We start from the raw sequence: 26,608 nt of genomic DNA, 5'->3' as shown, positions 1-26,608 counted from the left end.
TATTGTAGCAAAGTGTCTTGAATACCTTCCATGAACTTGTACTCCAAACTACATTTGCTGATTTGTCCAATCTCTATGCAGTCTTCACAATTATTGAATTACCTTTGTTACAAGTTCTTCGTGTTTCTTAATTAATACTGTTCCCAACAGAATAGTTACAATTTGAGGGGGCCTGTAATTACTGCCAACAGTGTTTCCTGCCTCTTGTTATTTCTCATCTCAACCCATACTGATTCTGCTTCCTGCTCTTTCAAGCCAGGGTCCTTCATCACTACTATCCTTAAGTCATCCTTTACTATCCAAAGTACACACAAACCCTCATCTCTGCCCAGCCCTCCCTGTCTTTTCATAATCACAATTTCATTACGAACCTTTGGCATCATGCAACCATGCCTCTATAAAAGATATTAGATCAAATCCATTTATTTATATTTGTGCTGGGAGGGTTCTGGACACCGATTACATTGGTGGGAGGATTGAAAACTAGGGATTACAGACTTAAGGCAATTGGCAAAAGAAGCAATGGTTACATTAAAACAAAACTTCTTACACAGCAGGCAGTTAGAATTTTGAATGCACTGCCTGAGACTGTGGTGGAGGCAGATTCAATCTTGTCTTTGAAAAAGGAATTGAAAAATTGTGAAGAAAGAAAGAAACACAGGTCCATGGAGAGAAGGCCAGGGAGTGGAACTAGCTACTCTGCTCATGCAGAGAGCCGTCACAGGCATAAATGAGGCAAAGTCTGCAGAGTGGATGAGCAAACTGGCCACAGCACAATGGTACAGGAGGCCATGCAAGTGGGGGAAGTGACAATTAATGTGGTAGTGGGAAAGGACAGTAAAGTCAAGAGGATCGGTAGTATTATCTGCAACTGTGAGTTATAAGCTACCGATCCTCTTGACTTTACTGTCCCTTCCCTCTACCACACTAATTGTCACTTCCCCCACTTGAATAGCTTTCTGTACCACAGTGCTGTGGTCAGTTTTCTCATCCACCCTGCAGACTTTGCCCTCATCTACATAGGCAGCCATTTAGTGGGGAGGATGAGGCTCCAACAGCATTGTGCCCGGGGTTCCCTTACCTGCGTGACTTGCAAATCACACCCTTCTGCCCATGACCACTAACCAGAACCTGCACCAGTCCCTAAAGTAAAGGGTGTGACTGCGTCCTGGGTCAAAGTGTCTGGCTATCTGTCCCCTCCCCAAGGTTAACTGGCACTAATCAAAAACGAGCAGGGGAATTTTCTCTGCGCAATGGCCAGTATTTATCCCCGACCAACATGATTAAAAAAGATTATCTAGGCATTTATATCATTACTGTTTGTAGAAGCTGTACAATAAGTTGGCTGCTAATTTCCCTTCATTATTACAGTGATCATATCTCAAAAGTATTTGATTGCTCTTCAGAAGTGCCATATAAATACAAGTTCCTTCTTTTCCGTTTATAACTCAAGAGTCCGTGTTCTATTCCACACCAAATCAAATATCCCTAGTTCAACCTTCACATTGCTGTTTCTTATTAAATTGGAATATTTCTTCAGTTTTATTTCCCCATTAAGAAAAATCACAATTCAGTGCCTCTGTACAGAGACAGATTCTAAGTGCAACATTAATAATCTAAATCAGTTGAAAACTTAAGTGCATTCCAAGTAATCACTTGGTTCTATTCGAAGGTGTTACTTTTACAAGTCTGCAAAATTCTTAAACATCAACATACCTTCGTTCCTGCACGCCCTGGAAAACCAGGCGTACCAGGCAGTCCAGAAGGACCCTAAATGGAACAAAAGGAAAGTTTTATATGCATGTATCTATATCTGAACAAAATGAAGAGGATGTGTCTTCAGAAAACGAAGAACCTACCAAATGTGTGTATTAAAAAATAAATTGCAGAGAACAGCACTTTACTTACAGGTGCACCATCTTTGCCAGGCTGGCCATCATGACCACGGGTACCCTAAAAAAAACATAGCTTCATGTTCAGAGACTGTTTCTTTTGGAAAACTTTAAGAATAACAACAAATTTAAATGCAATTAAAGGAAATAATCAGGTAGAAATTCAAAGCATTCAAATCACAAATATTATCAAAATGAAAATTGAGGTTGCTCAAGATGTTAAATATTAACATTAAACTCCTATTACCAGTTTCCAGACCCCAGGTCAATCCCAACTCTTTACCATTGCTATAATTATTATAATGGGTCAGGGAATTGCTTCCATTTTTAATGTACAGTATTGTCACTGATACTGCCTGGAGCAAAATATTGATGTCATTTGGTAAACCTATTCTACTCAATAGAACAAGTGAGTATTAATGATTGCACTTACTGCGGTTCCAGGGGAACCATTATGCCCTCTCTCACCAGGCAAACCACGAGGACCCTAGTATACATGACAAACAGAAACAGTTATTTCACAATATAAATTGAGAATCCATTTAAACATTGCTCGTTGTTCAAAACCAGGCATTTGCATCCACAAAAATCAAAGTAGATATTTACAAACACAGTCAGCTGGTAATCTTTGTGGATCAAATGGAACAAATTGGGCACCTTACCAAGGAACCGTTCTCACACAGAGTAGCTGGTTGGATGATTTTGTGCATTCTTTTCTCTTTATTTAAATTAATTGGTAGAAAATCCAAGCACCCGCTCTTTTCAAAGTGGGCTTCTCTCAAGCACTCCTCCACCTGGTACCACCCATTGAGGGAACTATCCCTATGGTTTCAATGTAGTGGTTAATTGCAAAGCTTTGGAATAATCAGTCTAGATATAAAACAAATAGCTTTAACTAACTTAGGGAAATAAAGCCAATTCTACAATGTGTAACATCAGCAATTATCAACATCTGAATTATTAGGGAATAAGCCTTAGGCCTGGTTGCTTGTCCAATTGTTTAACATTTTATTATAGGACTGTGGGAAATCAAATATATGATACCATTCTTGCAATCACAAAGTACCTTAATTAATTATGTAATCATTCCATAATCATGGTCAGCTTTTGAAATGCACTGTTGTCACTATGTACCCATGTAAAAATAGACGTTGTGTGGGAGATAGCATTTTGATGCTTGCTCTTTAACGTGGTCTTTGTTTCAGCCTAAGTTGACAAATAATTTAGTATTTATTTAAGCAGGACTGCAGCTCTTGCATGTAAATGGTTGCCAAATGTAATATAATTTGGCAGTACTCCAATTTTAACTATGGGCATCCTCTAGGTATAAATGGTATTTTCTAGTTGTAACAGAGGAAAAAAATTTCTGAGGGTGCACAACAAAATTATATATTTCCACCTTGGACAGAGTCACTGGACTTGACCTCTCCAATCTACCCATGCATACAGAACAAGGCCTACTAACTGCGACATGGCAGAGGAAAGCTGCCATTGGAGAGAGACTTTAGTTAGGAACAGCTGTGAAGGGCCAAACTTGTGCCAATTGTCTGCCCCTGTCTGCCCATTACAACTAAGTCATTTTGTAAAATTGTTTACCATTGGTCCAGGCAAACCACTGCTCCCAGTAGATCCAGCTTCACCCTGTTTTAGAATCATATAAAATACATTAAGAATACTGGCAGTGACATCCAGCTCAGTTGATGTGCAGTTACATTTGCTTAAAAAGCCATGAGATTACAATTGTTGATTTAAAAAAATAATTATCTAATAAACAATTACCTTTGCACCTGGAGTACCAGGTTCACCATTAGTCCCATCACGTCCATTGAAACCCTATCAAAGACACAGATAATAAGGCAGAATAATATGTATCATGTTAATCTCATGATTATTAGTACATATTTAAAAATATGGTTAATAATTATTTAATTATTTAAATCTGCAGCAGCATGTAACAATTTCCTTACATGTTTTAATGGGCTCCATCCTACACTCAAATTTACCTATTAAATGGAGCATTCAAATGAACCCACCTTCCTTGACTAGTTGGGAAATCTGCTGGGGATTCTCTACCATGGTCTACTGCAAGCCTACTTCCACTGGTCAATATACATGTTGAGATTCTTATAGTGCCACACACTATAAGATTGGCCTTATCAGCAACCTTGTAAATAGGGCCCGAGCCATTTGCTCACCATGCAAGCTTCATGTTGAAATAGGGTGCATCAAAGGCTATGGCAGAATAATGGCTACCCTGATCAGATCATTTCGCGCTATATATCACACAAGCTCATGAACGAGACTAAGGCCATCACTTCTGGCCCTTAAAAGTGCCCAGCCTACCTCAGATTACCCTTGAGGGGCAAGGTATCTCAAAAATTTGAGCAACAAATAAAGCTAGCTGTTTCACGCTGCTACTATGCAGTAGCAACATGAGTGGTATTTACCACTAACAGGATGCTGCTGTCAAGCCAAAAAGATGTTCTGCTTATCACACAAATGAGTAATGTGGTATATGAATTTCAGTGCCAGTTTGATGCTAGGTACGTAGACCGTACATCTCAAAGATTGGCGGATTGTATCAAACAGTCCCAGCCACTGTTCACAATGGGCAGGATGCAGACTGTACCCAACCGGACTGTGCTTGCAAAACTCAAAACATAGTGTCCAACATCAGATGTGATTCTGCGGTTGGACTACATTTGCTAAATAATGCTCAATGTGTTAAAAATTACGATGACAACTGATTTAAGATTGTCAGTTGGGCTTGCAATGTGGAGCATGTGTGTGTACTGCAAGCTATATATATTAATACACATGGCCCCGTTTTTTGCAGATGGAAGGAACATGTCCATGCATTGCATCTGTTTCAGCTAAACAAAATAAGTGACAGCCATTCGCTGACTCATTCCTCAGGGCAATGCCTTGACCATTCGGGGTCAAGCTGCCTGGTTTAAATTTCAAACAATACTTGGCAGTTAACTGTAGGTCACCATCAGTGGTGCATTCTCCATGGCAACGCCACTTGCCAATCAATCAGCACTCTTTTCACATGCAGTATAAGCTATTGTTTTCCCCCTCATATTGGTAATCTTGCGAGTGTCCTGATGAGTGCAAGATGAAAAGCTTAGATATGTCTCTTTTCAGCAATACTCAAGTTACCTTAATATTACCTTAATATTTGCATTATTCTATGATAATAATGCAATTAAACATAAAGTAACATAGGGGCTCCCAAACTATGGGTCATGATTCCCAATAGAGGTCCCTTTTGGGTTGCAGTAACACACCCTCAGAACAATAACGGCAACTGTGGGGAGGAAGCAACTCGGTCTGGGGATTGCGTTGGGACGGCCCTGGCGCCGTGATGATCAATTCTGCCAAAAAGCAAGGGGCAGATGGTAAGCCCAAAGTGCTCTTTAACTTCAAAAAGCACTTCTAGTGGCGAGGTTGAGTGGGCCTCGATATTTGTGCGCTGACTTGGTGCAGCTGTAGGTCTGCAGAGCCTGACTGTGTCCAGAGTGTGGGAAAAACTGAATATCATGCTGGTGAGCCAGGAAGGTGAGTAGTGGCTTCAAACTTTGCTCTTGTCTGCCTGTTGTACAGGCTCGTTATCTCAGGATAACAACTCTGCTTCTCAGGTACTGAGAACTAAACCAAAAGCAGGAGAGGAGAGAAGAGGAAGAGATGCTGGTGAGTGAGGGAGCAGGGGCGGGGAGGGAATGCTGGGTGAGTGGGCAGAGGAGTAATAGGAAGAGCGGCTGTTGAGTAAGTGAGGTAGCAGGAGGTTGGGGAGAGGGCTGCTGACTGAATGGGAGTAGAGATTTGGGAAGAAGGCCTGCTGAATGAGTGAATGGGGAAAGGGGGTTGAGAAGACCGACCGCTAAGTGAGTGGTAGTAGGGCGTCGGTGGGGAGGGGGGTGGGTGAGCATAGAAGAGGGTCGGCAATGTGTGTGTGAGGGGTGGGGGGGGTGATGTCGGTTTGGGGATGCAGGGGTGTTGGGAAGAGGGGCATGTGTGTGTATAGTTGGGAGAGAAGGGCTGATTACAATGGGTCTGTGGGGCCTGGGGGCAGTGGGGCTTCACTGAGTATCCTGTAACAGGGAATATAGAGCACTTGGCTGTAACCTACATGAGTTCATAAAATAATAACATTTTTACAAAGTGCTTTAAAAACACAGGTTTTCATGTTTGTATCATGTATTATTATTATTTGTTGATTTACAAATGTAATATTTAATAATTATTCATTGAATGTTACTATGTTACTTTATTGTTGTTTTGTTTGTGCTGCCATCTGGGGTCAGATAATTTGTAGGTGTTGAAACGGGGACACAATGAAAATAATTTGGGAAGCACTGAAGTAGACAAAAACAGATACTCACTCTGTGACCTTTAAGTCCAGGCATCCCAGGCACACCAGGTTGACCAGAAGAACCCTTTGAGAAAGTAAATGGCATTAAGTCTTTAAGTAAAGGTACTTCTGCATTAATAGAGTGCTGTGGATCACAACACCGTCAGCGATACACAGTAATATGAGCAAGGTGAACTCTGTGCTCCTGGAACTTTTTCTGGATCTTGCGAATGGAGGTTGGTATCATGGTAAACAAACCCCTTTTATTGGACAGGGGAGTGATCATTATGGTAGCTATACCTTCACAAAGCCTTTCGCAGGAACACTAGAATTATACAGTTGTCGGACGCAAAATTCAGCTTGATATGTATATATAGAACTTAAAGTTGCATGCTGCCCTGTGTAGGTTCTTTTGCAATCCTAAAATATAGATCTCCATCCTCTAGTTGATAACAAAACATTTGACGTAGATTGACAAAAGCCACAAGGCATTACTTACAACCAAAGTAGTAGAGCGTGCATTTATCCATCTACAGCTCATCGCAACTTATACCCACTAGTTAGCAAGACAAATAAATGATCTGAAGCCACGTACATCCAGCTAATGGAACTACACTGGGATCAGTTTAATGTCTACACTATCTTTAAGTGAATGATGGTAATGCAATCATATATTTCCTGGTGAGCTCTTCATATGGTTACTTTGCCATCATCCCCCTAAAGACAGCATGGGCACAAGGCAGATCCTGATAGCATTTGTTTAAATTTCTATGTACCATGTGCTTCTGACATCAAGTCTTTCCAACAAGGGTTCAAACTTGTTCACGTCTCTCAATATGAACTAATTAGTTGTTATGCTCCTGGGGAAAGTGGCCTCTTTGAGATTGAAGTGGCTCCAAGATCATGTGGCTGGTGATGTTTGGCAGTTTCTGTATGGTGGCCTTGTAATTATGGTACTGGGCTAGGGACCCAGAAGTCATGAGTTGAAATCTCACATAGGAAGTTGTGAAACTGAGTTCAACAAATCTGGTTACCAGATCTAGCCTACACTATATAATTGACACTTCATGGATAATAAAGTGGCTTCGGAAATCATTAAACAATTGTAGTTACAAAGTCCAAGAAGAAGTTGAGATTTGAAAAGGTCGACCAGTAATCTAAACATTGTATTGATAAAAGGCTAAAGCAATCTCAGCACAGTCACTCTTCAAAGTTCTCCTCCCTAACACCTGGGAGCTGAAGTTGAGAGAATTGTCTCACAGGTTAGTTAAGTAACGACCTTGCATAATCACAGAATCATATCAATCAGCCAAATGCCAGAGTATGTCCTACCCCATTAGCAGGATAGAACTAGCAAGGTGCAGACATACAGGTTTTGGCTATGGAAGTCCTCAACACTGACCTCATGTCTTCTCATGAGTAAACATCAACAAGATGAAAGGAACCTGATTAATGTTTCTGACCCCATCAATTGGTAAATCATTACTCCTCCACATTGAACATTACTTGAAGAAAGCACTGAGGGAAGTAGGACACTTTCAGTGTGGACTACCAAGAGTATCTCATTGTATCACTCACTGATCAAGCTGGCAGAGCCTTTCAAAAACATAAATACCAGATTGTGCCTGTGTCATGTAGACCAATATGAGGAAGTAATCTATAGGGCCTCAACTGATGTCTTGAACATTTCTATCCATAATAGGGTTAGCAGAATTCTCAGAAGTGACAACTGCACTGCCTTTGAGATGCCAAAGTCTCATCTTCAATATCAGGCATCCTCCATTGTCTACTGTGCTACTAAGTGGGATAGACGAAGGACAGATCCAGCAGCTGAAAACTGGACATCTATGAGGCATTGTTGATCACCATCAGCAGAATTGTATATTACCAAAATCTGTAAACTCGTGGTCTGGTACATCTCTCATTTCTTGATCACCATCGTGCTTGGGGATCAACCCTAGTTCAGTATGCTATGACAGATGTGTCCTAGAATTGGATTGGTACGTAGACAATTTACTTGATGCTGTGAGTATTGAATGGGTATTGTAGAAGGGCATGTTGGGCTGGCAGCAGTATCTTGGAAAGAGTTACAAACCTAGTGAAGCTAATACGCAGGGTTACCTTAATATTAAACAGATCATAGACAGCAGCAAACTATAGACTGAATTAAGCAATCCTATAGCCAACAGCTCTGTAGTCCCATTACATCTAGTCAATAATAATGGCAAACTTAGCTTGGAGACCCTTTTAAACATGATGATGAATTTCTAAGATTGTCTAATACCTACTTGACCAAAAACAAACAGCTCAGCCAATCTTCTGTTTACTCCATATTTATTTAGTTCATTGCTCGATTTATTTAAATCATGTAACAATGAGAAATTGAATGCTCACCAGCAGCCACAGACATTATATAAATTTTCTGCATTATCTTTACTTACCGGAGGACCTGGTATTCCACGTTCACCAATTCTTCCTTGTATGCCAGTTGCACCCTAATGTTAAAATTGTAAAATTAGTAGTTCCAAACAGATAATAAAAAAGGTAATAGTGAAATGATGAGATAGCAATGTAAAAAGCTGCTCCATTTTCCATATTACTAGAGGGGAACTACTATATTTTGAGTTGTATGCTGATGAGATTAGCAGTTTATAGACAGATTTTGAACTTCAAAGACCAAAAAAAAGTCACAAATTAAGAAATTCTTTGGGTAACAGGATGGGGATTTTTTTTTGCCAGTATCATGAAATGGGTTTATGGCAAATTAATATCCTATTTCACACCATGATTAAATTTATTTTCCACTAATTTCAATGCAAAGCAAGCTGTTGATTTGCTATGAGGCTATTTTATGCTATTGATGAAGGCCAATTTCACTCTCAATAATTCAAACTAGAAGCGTACTGCTTAGAAGAACTATGAAAATTGTAGAAACGTAATGATTTAGGTAGGACAGGAATTAAGCCATTGTAAAATTAGAATAACTGCGTCCACCAAAATTAAGAAAAATAAAGGACCAGAAATACCTTGTATACAGGTTACCCAATAAAAAGAGCAATAAACCAAGCGTTACCAACAAGCCAAGGTAATAACTTAAACCAAACCACAAATGGACCACAAAAGGACCACAAAATCTCTGAAACATTCAAACTCAGTGACATCCTTCAGGGCAACCATGCAATGCCTCAATTCCTGAGGAAGATTCATCGACATCAAATGGATATGCTGGACCACTGAATAAAACAGGGTTGTCCAAAGCCTTAATCTCTCGGGTTCCTTTTGTGCTGATCAAAGGTTCTCAAGAGCCACAAATAAATGTTATATCAATACTTGCATTAATTCTTATGTATGTCACAAACTGCCAAGGTTATTAGAACTTAAAGTTCCATGTTAGAATTCATCCACTCTCAAACAGCACTCAGAGCAGTGTAGTGTAAACCACCACACAATGCAAGTAAGCAGATCATAATGATAAGTAAGGAATGTGCAAACAGAAGTAAATTGCCTGGACAATCATATTGCCAAATATGATTCAAAATCAGTCATTAGGTAATCTCAAATTTAAAAGGTTCATTTCTCGTTCCCATTTTTAATAGGCTTTGTAGTCTGAATTAAAATTTTGCAGTTTGGAGTTAGTCTGCCAAAATAAAAAAGGGCTTAGGAAACAGGACCAAATGGAAAGCTTTTAATAGGGTGGATGGCAGTTGAGATGAAATGACAAAAGGACTCATGGTACAAGGCCAAAGCAAGTGATAATGGGACAAGTAGAGAAACTACTTTAGAGGAGGTGTGAATGGCGGAATGATGAACAGCTGTTGTTTGAAAACAAAAAAGGGGAGAAAAAATGAGAAATGAGAGTACAAAGAAAATCAGCAAAGAGAAAGGGAAACAAAATGAGTCCAAAGTTAAGATTGAAAATTGTGGAACTCAGTTGTTGAGTCCAGAAGCCTGTAAAGTACTTAGTTGAAAGATGAGATGCTGTTTCTCAAACTTACGCTGACCTTCACTGGAACACTGCACAAGGAAAAAGACAGAATGGGCTCAGTTGCAGCAAGGGAAGAATTAAAGATGACAGGCAACATGAAGCTCAGAGGCATGTTTGTGGACTGAGTGGAAATGTTCCACAAAGCAACAGGCCAATTTGCATTTGGTCTCCCCAGCGTAGTGAGCAGTGAATGCATCACACTAAATTGAAAGAAATACAAGCAAATCACTGGAAGGGATGTTTAGGGCCTAGGATGGTGAAAAGAGAGGGGGTAAAATGGCAGTTGTTGCATCTCCTACACCTGTATGGAAAGATTCCATGAGGAGGAAGAGGCTGTTGGGGGTGACTAAGGAGAGTGGACCAGGGTATTACAAAGGGTATGGTTTTTTCAGGATGCTGAAAAGGGAGTGAAGATGTATTAGGCGGTGATATCATGCTAGAAATGAATGACATGGCAGAGGATGATCCATTGAATGCAGAGGCTGGTGGGATGGAGTATGAGGACAAGGGAAACCCTATTATGGTGCTGGAAGAGAGGGGAAGAGGTGAGAACAAAAGCTTATGAAATGGAACAGACACAGTTGAAGATCCTGTCAACCCTGTGGGGGTGCAGGAGTAATAGTCCTTGATTGGGGAGAAAGAAAGACATACTGGAAGCTCTAATATGGAAGGGTGCAATGTTAGAACAGATGTGATGAAAACAGGGAACCTGGGAGAGCGGAATAGTCTTTACAAGAAGTGAATTCCGAAGAAGTGCAGTCAAAGTAGATGTGGAAGTCAGCAGCTTATGGTGAAAATTGATCAATAGCCTATCCCCAGAAATGGAGGCAGAAATGTCAAGGAAGGGAAGGGAAGAGTTGGTGATGGACCATGTGTAGGCGAAGGAAATTTGGAAATTGGAAGCAAAGTTGATTAACTTTCCAGCTAAGGGCGACCTGAAACAGTTGATGTCAGATCTACTGAGTATTTCCAACATTCTTTATTTTTATTTCAGATTTTGCTTTTGTATTGTTAATGGTGCTCTCTTCAGATTTTGTCCCTCTCTGTTTTAACTCTGTCCTCATCAACCATCTCTTCAAAAAAAAACAACCCTACCATCCTTGCAAACTACTGCCCGATCCCTAACTTCCCTTTCCTCTCTGAAGTCCTTGAACGTATTGTGTCCTCCAACCTCAGATCTGTTCCCATCTTTACCAGAACTCCATGCTTGAATCTTCTAATCAGGTTTCCCCCTAGCCACAGAATCTAAACAGCTTCTGATGAAGATCAACATACCACTTGCCTTCCTAACTGTTTGTTGAACCTGCAGCCAGCTTTTAGTGGCTCATGTACAAGGTCATCCAGGTCCCTTTGGGCATCAACATTTCCCAACCTCTCACCATTTAAAAACTACTTTGCCTTTCTGTTTTTTCTACCAAAGTGGATAACTTCACACTTATTCACATTATATTCCATCTGCCACGTTCTTGCCCATTCACTTAGCTGATCCAAAACCCCTTGAAGCCTCCTTGCATCCGCCTCCCAACTTACATTCCCACCTAGTTTTGAGTCATCAGCAAATTTGGAAATATTATATTTGGTCCCCACATGCAAATAATTTATAATAATTATGAACAGCTGTGGCCCCAGCCCTAATCCTTGTGCTGCCCCACTAGTAACAGCCTGCCATCCTGAGAATGACCTGTTTATTCTTTCTCTCTGCTTTCCATCTGTTAATCAATTCTCAATACATACCAGTAATACTACCCCCCCAATCCCATGTGCTCTAATTTTATTTACTAACCTCCTGTATGGGACCTTATCAAAAGACTTCCGAAAATCCAAATACATTACATCCACCGACTCTCCTTTACCTATGCTATCTGTGACATCCTCAACAAACTCCAACAGGTTTGTCAGCCATGATTTCCCTTTCAAATATTCATGCGGACTCTGCCCAATCATATTATTTTCCAAGTGTCCAGTTACCATATCCTTTATTATAGATTGTAATATTTTCCCTAATACTGACATCAAACTAACAGGTATGTAATTCCCTGTTTTCTCTCTCCTCCAGTCTTAAATAGTGGGATCACATTTATTACTTTCCAGTCTGCAGGAGCATTTCCAGGATCGAAAGAATTTTGAAAGATAACCCAAATGCATCTGCCACCTCTATAGTGAGCTCCTTCAACACTCTGGGATGTAGCACAGCTGGTCCAGGGATTTATCAATCTTCAATCCAATTAATGTTTTGAGCACTACCTCTTTATTAATACTAATTTCTTTCATTTCCTCACTTTCACAAGTCCCTTGGTTCCCTAGTATTCCTGAGAGATTTTCTGTGATTCCAGACAGAAAGTAATTGTTTAGCTTAACCAACATTTCCCTATTCTCCATTATAAATTCTATCCCCACCTGTAATGGATGCATATTTGTCCTTGCTCATCTTTTCCTTTTTACATATCGAAAGAAGCTTTTGCAGTCTACGTTTATGTTTCTCATTTGCTTGCATTTGCATTCTCTTTTTCCTTCATCAGTTTCTTGGTCATCCTTTGCTGGATTCTAAATTGCTCCCAATCCTAAGGTTTACCATTTTTTCTGGCAACTTTATAAGCCACTTCCTTTGATTTAATGCAATCTTTAATTTATTTTATTAGCCATGATTGATTCACCTTTCCTATTGGGTTTTTGTGTTGTGGAGGAATGCATATTTGTTGTAGACCATGTAATACTTCCTTAAATACAAGCCATTGCCTGTCTACTATCAAATTTTTTAGTGTATTTTCCCAATCCACGGTAGGCATCTTGCCCCTCATACCTTCAGAGTTTCCTTTGATCGGATTTAAAACCCTAGTTTCAGAATGAACTATATCACTTTCAAACTTAATGTAAGATTCCATCATATTATGATCACTGTTTCCTAAAGACTCCTTGAAAGCAAGGTTATTAATTATTATTTTCTCATTACATTGTGCTAAAACTAAAATAGCTCGATCTCCAGTTTGCATTTCAAATGACTGGTCCAGAAACCCATCTTGTACAGACTCGAGGAATTCATCCTCCATAGCATTAATGCTAATTATATTTACCCAGTCTATATGAAAATTGAAATCACCCATTATTACTGTATTATTGATGTCACATACAGCTCTAATTTTATGATTAATACTGTGCTTAACTTTACTACTACAGTTTGGTGGCCTATAAACAACTCACACCAATGTTTGCTCCCCTTGCTGTTTCTTCACTCCACCCAAACTGATTCTACACCTTGATCCTTTGATCGAGGATCCTCTTTCACCAATGGGCTAATTTTACCCCTTATTAACAGCACTATTCCACCTCCATTTCCTTTTTGCCAACCTTCCTAAATGTTGAATATCCTTGAATATTCAGTTCCCAGTCTCAATTACCCTGTAACTATGGGCTGAATTTTCCCCCCGTCGGGGGGTTATGCTGGGGCGGGCGGGAGCGAGCGTGAATCCAATCGGCGCCCCCGAGCGCCATTTTATATAGGGGGGCCAATTAAGGCCCACCCAATGTGACGCTCACCCGGAAGTGCTGAGCGCTCCCTGCGAGGGTGGGAGAGAGTTCCCTGAGTCAGGGCCTGCGCTCTTTCATGCATGCGTGCGAAAGAGCGCAGAAATCTCCCTGAGGCACAGAAGTGCTTCAGGGAAATTTGTTTAAGTTTTAAACATTAAAATAAAGAAATTAAAAACTTTTAAAACATGTCCCCTCATGTGACACCATCACATGAGCTGGGACATGTCAATGAATTTTTTTGTTAATTTTTACTGAATTTTTAAATACTTCATGAAAACTCATCCCGTCTGTGGATGACGTTTTATGAAAAATGCGAAGGTCGCCTGGGTTCTTCGCCTGCCCGCCAACCTTAAGGTTAGATGGGCAGCTCATTTAACTATTTTAATTAGTTTTTAACAGGCCTTAACAGGCCTCTGACACTTCGGCGGGCGCACTGGCGAGTCGGCTGCGAGCCAGCCAAACTGAAAATCTAAATGATGCGTGGTGATGTCAGGGCACCCGTCCAACGTCACTGCGCATCATTTTACACATCGGCGAGTGGGCCGTGCCCCTGCTCACCAACCAGAAAATTCTCCCTTATGTCTCTGTAATGGCAATCAAATCATACCCATTTTCCTCTATTTGTGCCTTCAAATCATCTGTCTTGTTGCAAATGCAGGGTACATTCAGATAGAGTGCCTTTAACTTTGTCTTAGCACAAATGTACCAAACACTGTGACAATGATTGGTAATCTAAATGAAGGGCTCTTTATTGAAGAATAACAGGATTCCAGGAGAGCTCTTCATTGATGTGTTACCCGCTGATCAGCACAGCTTTAACTATTCTTTCACATGTTAACTCACATCACTTCCTGTAATGAAGTATACCAAACTATTTACATAATCAGCAATATGTTATCCAGTAAGTTAAACCACATGAACTACAAAGCAATATCATAAAATCCCCCTTTCCTTAAATAGAAAGAATTATGCAAGTTATAAGCTGTGTACATAATGGAATATGATAATTGTGAACTGTTCTTACACATGTATTGACTCTCAGATTAAGTGTCTCTGAAGTGTAAAGTGATTCAACCTGATCTGGTATTAGTGAAACTTTGATGATAATTGTGAACTCTTTTCTCTTGACTCATTGGTATAGGCTGACAATTCTCTTGCACTTAAAATCTGCACTCATTCTTGATGGTACAGGAGTGTTAGGTATGATGCTGTTGGATAACTCATTCAACTGACATCAATTCCTCCTCAATGTTGCTCTCTTTGGGGTGGTCATTTCATATCTTATTCTTCTTGAGTTCTTTGCCCAAAGGCAGGTCTGACCCACAGAGCCACAACCTGCACCACAAGTAAGGCAAGGAGGCAAGTCCCAAATCCACCCCAGCCAGAATGGGGATCAAATCCTGTGCTGGTGGCACCTATTCATCCACACTGGCTGTTCAGCCAACTAGCTCACTAGGGAAGCAGAGTTGTTGTGGCAACATGCACTTTTATAAAAACAAAAAACTGCAGATGCTGGAAATCCAAACCAAAAACAGAATTACCTGGAAAAACTCAGCAGGTCTGGCAGCATCGGCGGAGAAGAAAAGAGTTGATGTTTTGAGTCCTCATTACCCTTCAACAGAACTGAGTGAATCTAAGGAGAGGTGAAATATAAGCTGGTTTAAGGTGGGGGGGTGCGGGGTCGGGGAGGTGGGGGGTGCGGGCGTTGCGGGTTGGGTGGGGGGAGAGAAGTGGGAGGGGTGGTGGTGTGGTTGTAGGGATAAGCAAGCAGTGATAGGAGCAGATAATCAAAAGATGTCACAGACAAAAGAATAAAAGAATACAGAGGCGTTGAAGGTGGTGATATTACCTAAAAGAATGTGCTAATTAAGAATGGATGGTAGGGCACTCAAGGTACAGCTCTAGTGGGGTGGAAAGGCTAGCAGGGCATAAAAGATTTAAAAATAATGGAAATAGGTGGGAAAAGAAAAATTTATATAAATTATTGGAAAAAACAAAAGGAAGGGGGAAGAAACAGAAAGGGGGTGGGGATAGAGGAGGGAGTTCAAAATCTAAAGTTGTTGAATTCAATATTCAGTCCGGAAGGCTGTAAAGTGCCTAGTCGGAAGATGAGGTGCTGTTCCTCCAGTTTGCGTTGAGCTTCACTGGAACAATGCAGCAAGCCAAGGACAGACATGTGGGCATGAGAGCAGGGTGGAGTATTAAAATGGCAAGGGACAGGGAGGTTTGGGTCATTCTTGCGGACAGACCGCAGGTGTTCTGCAAAGCCGTCGCCCAGTTTATGTTTGGTCTCTCCAATGTAGAGGAGACCACATTGGGAGCAACGAATGCAGTAGACTAAGTTGGGGGAAATGCAAGTGAAATGCTGCTTCACTTGAAAGGAGTGTTTGGGCCCTTGGACGGTGAGGAGAGAGGAAGTGAAGGGGCAGGTGTTGCATCTTTTGCGTGGGCATGGGGAGGTGCCATAGGTGGGGGTTGAGGAGTAGGAGGTGATGGAGGAGTGGATCAGGGTGTCCTGGAGAGAACGATCCCTTTGGAATGCTGCCGGGGGGGTGAAGGGAAGATGTGTTTGGTTGTGGCATCATGCTGGAGTTGGCGGAAATGGCAGAGGATGATCCTTTGAATTCGGAGGCTGGTGGGGTGATAAGTGAGGACAAGGGGGACCATATCATGTTTCTGGGAGGGAGGAGAAGGCGTGAAGGTGGATGTGCGGGAGATGGGCCGGACACGGTTGAAGGCCCTGTCAACTACCATGGGTGGAAAACCTCGGTTAAGGAAGAAGGAGGACATGTCAGAGGAACTGTTTTTGAAGGTAGCATCATCAGAACATATGCGATGGAGATGAAGGAACTGAGAGAATGGGATGGAGTCCTTACAAGAAGCAGGATGTGAGGAGCTGTAGTCGAGGTAGCTGTGGGAATCGGTATGCTTGTAATGGATATTGGTGGACAGTCTATCACCAGAGATTGAGACAGAAAGGTCAAGGAAGGGAAGGGAAGTGTCAGAGATGGACCATGTGAAAATGATGGAGGGGTGGAGATTGGAAGCAAAATTAATAAATTTTTCCAAGTCCCGACGAGAGCATGAAGCAGCACCAAAGTAATCATTGATGTACCGGAGAAAGAGTTGTGGAAGGGGGCCGGAGTAGGACTGCAACAAGGAATGTTCCACATTCCCCATAAAGAGACAGGCATAGCTGGGGCCCATGCGGGTACCCATAGCCACATCTTTTATTTGGAGGAAGTGAGAGGAGTTTAAGGAGAAATTGTTCAGTGTGAGAACAAGTTCAGCCAGACGGAGGAGAGTAGTGGTGGATGGGAACACTTTTATATGTATGATGTATGGATAATGATGGTAGAGGCTCCAATTTCTTTGCAGCACATGGCTGACAAGGAATCTCTCCTGCTTTTACTCCTTGCCATTGTTATTTGCTGGAAGGATTTACAAGTTGATACTTAACCTGTTTGATTGCATTATGAATGCCTTCCTTGGCCAGCAAGTTCTGAAGTGGGACTTGAGCCCATAGCTTCTGGCTCTGAGGCAGGGATCCTACCTATTGTGTCATAAGACCTCCTTCACCTCATATGACCATTTCGTATTTCGGATCTTTGACACATCCAAAAAGAATCACGTCCCCCCTTGCCGATGGATAAATCCAACCTTCTGCCTACATGCAGAGGAGGCAACTCTACATCTGCATGTTTATTATGTGTGATTTTCATTTTCTCCTGTCGTTCTAATTATTTTTTTCTTGGACTGACAACAATCTGATCAAATGGTGACTCAGAAAGGTTGTCCTGACTTGCCTTCTGAACATAATCTCTGCTAAGATTGGAAATCCCTGTGTCAAAAACAGCTCTTATCCAAATCACAAATGACATCCGACGTGAGTGTGACAAAGGTAAACTACATAGGTGTAACATTGCTACTTGAATGCCTTGACTGGAGTCCTTTCATTGATAATCATTGATCATTGATTTTACCATCTGCACCATCCTGTTAGCCCATGTGACCCTAGATAGCGTGGGGTTTACTTAATGTGGTTTACCGCCGACATTGCACAGTTGCCTTGCAAGGGTTTACCACTGGATTGTCACCTGTTGTTCGACACATCTCCTCTCAGAAACCAAAAAGAATGAAAATGGTGCTCACCATGTTTGCTACTGATGTACCCCTCAGCTAGCACATGTTAGGAAATTTAAAGAAGTAGTCGGTAGCTAGTAAGAAGTCATCATCCTGACAGTAAACTGGTTAGTAGCTATACTTCACCATGGTCATGATGGAACAACATAGGGATAAGTTGACTTTTGTGTTGACTTGCCTGGTCCTAATATAAATCGTAGATCCTCACAGCTCATTCAATGTCCTTATACATCCCTGGCCAATAAACTGTCTCAACTGCAAGTTATTTTGTTCTTTCAATGTCCATGTGACCTTGCTGTTATTTGGACACAAGTATCTTGAAGAAGCACTTCTGGTGTCAGCTCTTGTCTGCTCTTGAAAGTGACTCCATTTGGAATGCCAATTTCATCATGACACGGCTAAAATGTTCTGAGGTCCATGGGAATCTCCTGTACTATATCCGGCCATCCAGTTATGATAATCTGCCATAATGGACAGGATCACTGGAAGTCTCTGTCTGGAGCTTCTCATTTGTTTTGTCCAGCTAGCATTAGTGCTTTATTGATCTTGTGAATTGTCATGATCTGGAGCTTACTGCATGCTAGCCCATTGGTGTCAACAGTGTAGAACAGTGACAACTACGGTGAACTTTTATATCTGCACTTAAGTGTCAATACTCCCATGCTGTAGTTTGGTGAACCATTATATGCAGTGAATTGGCTCGTGTTGGCTCTAACATAGACTGCCACTTCAACAGGTATGTCTTTGAGTATTACAGTGATAAAATATTGGCACCTACTCCAATATCTATCTTCAGTCATAGCTTGTGCTTGCCATGTTTACTAGGACATTGCATTCACATGTTCAGTACCTTCTTTATTGTACAGGTCCCTGCCCACCTCTTTGGCATGTCTGTGCTTGAACTGGTATCTAGTGAACTCTTCCTTATTCTTGCCATTATGTGGCATCTGCTTTTTGCTGATCTGTGGCTTCTTCCCTGCCAGATTGTTCACTGTGGTAGTGGCATACTGGTATTGTCACTAGACTGGCAATCCAGAGACCCAGTGTAATGCTCTGGGCACCTGGATTCAAATCCCACCATAACAGATGGTGGAATTTGAATTCATTAATAAACCTGGAATTAAAAGATGATGATCATGAAACCATTGTCAATTGTCATAAAAAACATCTAGTTCTCTAATGTCCTTTAGGGAAGGATATCTGCTGTCGTTACCTGGTCTGGCATGTGACTCCAGACCCACAGCAATTTGGTGGATTCTCAAATAACTTATGAACATGGGCAATAAATGCTGGCCCTGGCAGCAACACCCACATCCCATGAACAAATAAAATAAAACAGTAAGGCAAGTACAGTAAATAGACTGAGGTGATACAGTTACCTTAGATGGAAAAATAAAAGGAAAGCAGAACAAGGAGAAACAAATGAGAGAGAAATTCCATGGCAATGTCATTTGGGAGAGCTTAGTCTGTCAAAGAAAGAAGATGGTACAAACCATTTTCGAAGTGGTTCTGTAAAGGAGCACTGGGCTGTTTCAAACCTATGACTGAGCTCTTATTGCTACCTATTGCTTTGTTATACCACTGTTGCCTTTAGTTATGTTAATTCAACCCAGCAAATTCTGTGATGCCATACAAAATATAATGTTTTCATTTGTATATACTTACCTATATATGAGTAGCAACATAAGTAAGGAACAATAGCATTAATCGTGCTTTGTTCAGAATTTGATATTGTATAGTTTAGAAAGAGTTAAATAAATCTTAAGGCTGCAGTTTATTGTCATTGATCAAGCCAAGTTTCATTTGTACCACATGGGATTTCAAGGTGTTTGCAATAACTATTTTAGGAACAAAATTCAATTATTTTGTCAATTTTTCCATGAAAAACAAAACAATGGTGATAATCATTTTAATCAATGCTTACATTTGTTAGTAACAAAACTGTAGCTTCATTCATTATATGTTAAGCAAATTGGTTATGTAGAATTAGAAATGAGCTAAACATGATATCACATAGTATAAGCTTGAACATAAATATCATTGCAAATATCACCACATATTTTCTAAAAGATTGTAGGTATTTTCCTACACAAGTTTTTGCAAATGCTGACCAAAGTGAACACAAAGCGAACTGAAATGTAAGAGTTAATTTACCCGTATCTCATTTGAGTGGGTCATGCTTTGAGCTCAGATGTGATTCATCCATCAGAAACAAAAATTGCCAAAAAGAATTAACGAGTGTGGTGAATAACAGCAGACAAGCTACTTACATCTTTTCCCGGTGATCCGGGTGGACCCGGTCTGCCAGGAGGACCTGCTGAACCCTGTAATGAAAAATAGATTTTTAATATTTTTATGAGCATTAATCAGGATGCTTTCATATTTAATACTAGCTCATAAATCTATGCTATCAGAACATGCTACAAAGCGTATAAAAAAGGAAAAGAAGGTTGGAGAAAATGGTGTTCCAACGGGGTGCTGTGCAATATAGGGCCGAATTTTGACCTTGGCGGGCAGGCTTGACTGGGATAGGTGGGACAATCAAGAAGCCAACCACTGCCAGCGATCTGCACCACACCATGATTTCATGCTGGTGGGCCAATTAAGGCCTGACCAGCGTGAAACGTGAGCGGCAGGGCTGAGCGCTGCCTGTGCAAGGGTGGGGGGGGTGGGGGGGGGGGGCGAGGGAATGTGAGGCGGCCAAGCGTGAACTTCACACATGCGCACGAGTGAGCACTACATAATTCCCTGAGGCACAGAGCTGCCTCTGGGAGATGAAGAGATATTTTTAAAATTATTTTAAAAAGTAATGAAACACATCCTCTCATGTGACTATGTCGCATGTGACTATGTCACATGAGCAGGGACATGTTATTAATGAAAAATTAAAATTTTTATTTTACTTTTATTTGCTTTTGGAAACCCCACCCCACCCGTGGTTGAGGTCTCCAAAAAAATGCAAAGGCCGCTTGGCCTTTTCACCTGCCCGCCAGCTGCGAGGTTGGACGGGCAGCAAAAACGTTACGTTAATTGATAACTTAATGGCCTTAACAGGCCTTTTAGTTGTCGGCAGGTGTGCTGCCGGCTCCGGCATGTGCTCTTCAACCGAATAATCGTGCGGCTGTGCGTTGACGTCGGCACGCTCGGCCAACGTCAACACACATGATTTCATGTTCGAGTTGTTCAGGCGCACGCCCACCTAACCTGCCAAGGGAAAATTTCTGCCCCTCGTGTATAGGGTACAATACCAAAATTTGCGGGCGATACAAAACTTGGAAGACTGTGAACTGTGAGGAGGATGGTGTAGAACCTCAAAAGCACATGGACAAGCTGGCGGAATGAGCGGACAGGTGGCAGATGAAGTTCAATGCAGAGAAATGTGAAGTGATTCAATTGGTAGGAAGAACGTGGAGCGACAATATAAAATAAGAAGTACAACTCTAAAGCGGGTGGAGGAGCAGAGGGACCTGGGTGTACATGTGCGTAAGTCATTGAAGGTGGCAGGACAGGTTGAGAGAGCGGATAATGAAGCATACAGTAAACTAGACTTTAAGAATAGAGGCATCGAATACAAGAACAAAATTATGTTGAACTTGGATGACACGCTATTTTGACCTCAGAAGCATTGCAGCCAGTTCTAGGCATCACACTTCAGGAAGGATGTGAAAGCATTGGAAGGAATGCAGAAAAGGTACATGAGAATGGTACTGTGGAAGAGGAACTTGAGTTATGAAGATATATTGGAGAAGTTAGGATTGTTTTCTTTGGAGAAAAGAAGGCTGACAGGAGAGTTGATAGAGGTATTCAAACTCATGAAGGTCTGGACAGAGTGGATAGGGAGTGAAAGGATCATGAGGATGAGGGCAGAGATTTGAAATAAAGAAGCTAAAGAAGCAAAAGCAAATGAAGAAAAACCTTTTCATGCAGCAAGTGATAGGGTCAGGAACGCACTGCCTGAGAGTATGGTGGATGCAAGTTCAATTGAGGCATTCTAGATGGAATTAGACTGTTATCTAAAAAGGAAGGGTTATGGAGAGAAGGAAGGAGAATGGCACTAAATGAATTGCTCATTCAGAGAACCGATGCAGACATGGTAGACTGAATGGCCTCCTTCTGCCTGTAATTATCCTGCGATTCTCTGAATATGGTACATAAAAAATCACCCACCATTTTCATGCGATCTACATCTCTATATTGATGACAAATATAGTGCCCCAAAAATTCAAAGTGTACAGAATGTGAAGGCATAGAGCTAACAGTTTCATATGCTACAACATTGAAATTACACTAAATAAGAATGAAAAGGAACTCATCGAGTAACTATTTGGTTTCAGGAGCTGTAAAATAACAACTTTCCTGCCAACATGAAGACCATGCTGCTTATGCTGCTGTGAATGCATTATCTGAATATTGCTCAAATGGGAGAGGTTCGAGAAGCTGTGTACCTGAAGGATCAGTACTGGGTTCACTTTTGTTCTCAGCATATGTTGTCAATTTGGACTTGGGTCTCTTGTATATTGACTTGGAATTTGCTGAAGACTCACAATATGATTTTAAACTGGCACTATTTTAAAAACAGGGGTCTCCATTTTAGGGCAGAGACAAGGAGAATTTTTTTCTCTCAGAGGGTTGTGCGACTTTGGGACTCTCTGCCTCAGAAGGTGGTGGAGGCGGGGTCATTGAATATTTTAAAGGCAGAGGTAGATAGATTCTTGCTAGGCAAGTGAATCAAAGATTATCGGGGGTAGACGGGAGTGTGGAATTTGAAACACAAACAGATCAGCCATGATGTTGCTGAATGGCGGAGCAGGCTCAAAGGGCCAAATGGCCTACTTCTGTTCCTGTTTCATATGTTTGTGCCAGGGGTTTGACAAATGGCAAGAAAGACTGTAAACACTTCGGATGGTATTTTCCAGGAAATGGAATTAGCAGACAGATGATAGATGCAACTTGCCATGGATAAGAGCAAGGTACTACAGACAAAATTTTGTGGAGAGAGCAGAGGTCCCACCAACGAGTCACAAGCAAGAGATGACCCTGCTTTGGCAGGTGATGGAACCTAAAGTGGCAAATTATGTGGCTGCCATGCAATTTAGGATGGCAGTCCACCTGTAAGGTCTATTGGCCCAATGATGAGTGGCCATTGCTGTTGCGGGGCCCTCTATGGGCCACAGGGTGTTCATAAAGGAATGCCATTCCCCAGAACCTGCTGGAAGACTGCCAGGTTTTGCATGCCAGTCTCCCCACACAGTGGTCAGCCCTCCTAACGTGGGAAATTGGCCACAGAGGCAGGGAGTGGTCCTTAATTGGCCATTCTAACTTTAGTACCTGAGTTGGCTTCCTCATGGGCCTCTGATCTGCCAACTTTCTCAAAAATGTCAAAATGGCACGGTGGTGAGAAAACACTGAGCTCCCCCTCTCCCTGCACCGCACCCCAACCCCCCCCACCCACCCCACCCACTCTCCACAAAACTCTGATACATTCCCACATCATTTTGCCAGCTTTCTCACCTCCCAGCCCATTGCCAAAGGCCCAGAAAATTCCAGGTTACCTTTTAGAAAGAAAAACCAGCAATGGGAGTAAACGCACAATAGGAATATTCTGAAGGGTGTGAATCCTTTGATAACATGCTTATGCATGAGAAAACTAGGGGCTCAAATACTTAATTTTGTGAAAAGGAATATGCAGACCTATAGAGCCAAAAAACAACCCAACAACATTTTCATTTTATAAATAGGGACATTTAGTACAAGAGTAAAGAATAAAAATGCTAAGCTTGTATAAAATATTGATTAGGCCGCATTTCAAGTGCTGTGTCCAGTTTTAGGAGTCCTATTATATAATGGACAATGCTACAGAAAGCTCATATGAACATACAAACATAAGAACATATGAACGAGGAGCAAGAGTAGGCCATTTGAGCCTGCTCCACCATTTGATAAGATCACGACTGATCTGATTGTGGCCTCAACTGCATTTTCTTGTATATCCCTTTAAACTCTTTGATTCCTTTGTCAATCAACAACACTTGGAAAACGTGCACAAAGAAGATCCAAGATGGAATGGGTGGATATCAGAATGAGGGCTGATATCTCTATGGGACAGGCAGTGAGGGCAGCAGAGAATAGACGTTTGTGGAGAAAGATTGTTCATAGTTTGGCTAACCCTCGGAACAAGGACAGATGAAAGATAAGTCAAGACAAGTTAATATATTGCCCCGTACACCATGAGCTCTTATTTTGTATTGTAACTTTTGATATGGCACCTTATCAAAAGCCTTCGGAAAATCAAAGTACACCACATCTACACTTGTCCCTTTTTCACCTTGCCTGCTACTTCCTCAAAAAACTCTTAATAAAATAGTGAAACACGGGGCAGAATTTTTCACTCAGTGAGTGGGCACATGCCTGATCCTGAAGGCCCACCCCTGACCCCTGAGGGCTACCACGCTCACCACACACCTGCATCACACCCTCTCTGTCAAGCAAGCACCAGTGCAGATACCAGTGCCTCGGTGGGCATAACGTCACCGTGTGGTCTATTGGTGCACATTGGTGAGGGCACTTCACTCTCGCTTGAGGTGCAGGCGGAGGCAGAGAGTGCCCAGGTCGTTGGCAGTCGGAGCACAGCTGGGGGCCAGGGCAACACTCAGTCGATGGCTGATGATGGGCCTCTGGAATCATCCCTGAAGCAGCAGATGCTGGATGTCCAGTGGGGTGTGCAGGAGGATCTTGGGAGATACATGAGGGCACGTGTGCCATGGTATCTGTTGTGGAGGAGTCCATGCGGAGCATAAGCACTGCGTTGATCCTCATGACCAAGCATAATGCCTCCTCCATAGAGAGAGTGGTGACTCTCAAGGAGAGTCTCCTTCAGGGACTCAATCAGGTCTTCCTGGGGATGCGCTCAGACCTGCAAGCCCACACATCAGCAATTACCTCAGTTGGTCGGTGCCAGTGTGGGTGATGGATTAGGCACCCAGTATCCCAGCTAGGTGCCCATCCATCAATCAAGCAGGGAGGTCCAACATGACCTGATGTTAGTGCACGAGCTGCTTGTCATGTCTGTGGACTCCTCTCAAGGCGCTCCGGATGATGGCAGTAGCTCCTCTGCCCCTCTGCCAGTGACTGTGGCATCCAATGAGGCTGTGGCAACTGGGGAGATGCCAGCCATGGCACTGGCCACTCCCTCCCAGGCAGGACTAGCACTGGATCCATGGGCCAGAGGAGGCCCACCAAGGTCACCAAGGCCAACAGGACAGCAGAGTGAGCAGGCTGTCTCCGATGCCTGTGCCCGCGAGGGGGAAGCACCTAGAGATAGCATCCACAAGCATAAACGTAAAGCATCTTAAGCACAACATGGGCTGATCACAAGTGATATTTGGTTCCCCATTTTTCAGCATTTTTTAATGGTGTGATGTAAAACTCCATGTTAATTTCTGAGACTTTTAACATTCACAAGTAAATGAGATGTTATTTTATGCAACTGGCCTCTGTATGCTTCATTTGCTCTGTAGCTGCAGGGTAGGCCACGATGTTATGATGGACGTGTGTCTCCTGAAACTTTAGTGCAAAGACACATGGTTTATGTTGCTGACCAACGTACTGGTCCTGTAAAGTATCGAGTATGGAGCCTACAGGCCTGGCATGCGGTGGTGGCTCTTATTTGGTAGGCTAGCTGAAGGAGCATTGGATCAAAGCATCCCAGGTGTCCCTGCCTCCCTGTAGGTCACCCAGGTCAGTGTCTATGCCCTTAGCGTTCTCCTCACTATGCTCGTCCTTGGACTCGTTACTGGACTCATCGTCTGTTGCCTGTGTAGCTGCATCAAGATCTTCTTCCTCCTTTGCATATCCTATTGCCATTGCCAGATTATGGAGAGCGCAGCATGCAACCACTATCAGTAACACACAATCTGAGAGGTATTGCTGTGCACCTCCTGAATTCAGACATGAGAAGCGTGTCTTGAGAAGACTTATGATTTTCTCTATCACCACCCTAGTGGAGGCATGGCTCCTGTTGTACTACTGCTCGGCCTCTGTTCTTGGATGGTGGAGAGGCATTATAAGCCACCTTTTCAGGGGATAGCCCTTGTCATCCAGCAGCCATCCATCCAGCCAGGCTGGAGCACTGAAACGCCTCGGCACCTGGGAGTGTCTCAGGATGTAAGCGTCATGGGAGCTGCCTGGGTACCTTGCACAGACTTGCAGAATCTGCATCCTAAGCTCACGCACTATCTGCACGTTCATGGAGCGGAAGCCCTTCCTGTTGACGAAGGCACCCGGCTCAGCCGCTGGTGCTTTGATGTCTATATGTGAGCAGTTGATTACACCCTGGGTGCGGGGGAAGCAATCACTGTGAAGCCTCTGCCTGGCTGGCCTCATCCATATGGTAATGAATGAAAGTAAATGCATGCCCGAACAGTGTCTGTCACCAGTTTGACACAACTATGGACAGCTAATTGGGACACTTCAAAAGATCCCCCACTGAGCCCTGGAAAGAGCTGGAGGCATAGAAGTTGAGGGCTACTGTGACCTTCAGAGCCACTGGCATGGGGTATCCATGAGCTGATCTCAGGGCTGATCCTCTGACAGGATCAGGTGGAGGTCACTGTCTCCCTTGAGAGACTCTCAATGTCAGCATTGGACCTTAGACATATTGAGGTAGCTGCATAGCTGCATGTAAACCCTGGGAGCAGGATAGTGGCATCT

The 26,608-nt window shown here is 42.4% G+C and overlaps 1 protein-coding gene across 1 annotated transcript in view; it reads right to left on the bottom strand.

Annotated features, from left to right (window-relative positions):
• The window catches only part of LOC121284884 (collagen alpha-1(III) chain-like), a 191,340-nt gene that overhangs the window by 90,406 nt on the left and 74,326 nt on the right, over positions 1 to 26,608 (bottom strand). The window contains exons 8-15 of the mRNA XM_041200743.1: positions 20,170 to 20,223; positions 8,688 to 8,741; positions 6,278 to 6,331; positions 3,672 to 3,725; positions 3,489 to 3,533; positions 2,326 to 2,379; positions 1,909 to 1,953; positions 1,717 to 1,770 (exon numbers count right to left, since the gene is read on the bottom strand). Of these exons, the coding sequence (XP_041056677.1) occupies positions 1,717 to 1,770; positions 1,909 to 1,953; positions 2,326 to 2,379; positions 3,489 to 3,533; positions 3,672 to 3,725; positions 6,278 to 6,331; positions 8,688 to 8,741; positions 20,170 to 20,223 (414 nt within the window). The remainder of the gene's footprint in view (positions 1 to 1,716; positions 1,771 to 1,908; positions 1,954 to 2,325; positions 2,380 to 3,488; positions 3,534 to 3,671; positions 3,726 to 6,277; positions 6,332 to 8,687; positions 8,742 to 20,169; positions 20,224 to 26,608) is intronic.

This window comes from Carcharodon carcharias, chromosome 12 (genome assembly GCF_017639515.1).
Source record: "Carcharodon carcharias isolate sCarCar2 chromosome 12, sCarCar2.pri, whole genome shotgun sequence".
Lineage (NCBI taxonomy): Eukaryota > Metazoa > Chordata > Chondrichthyes > Lamniformes > Lamnidae > Carcharodon > Carcharodon carcharias.
The sequence above is the reverse complement of the archived record's forward strand: the minus strand, read 5'-3'. Positions and strand labels throughout refer to the sequence as shown.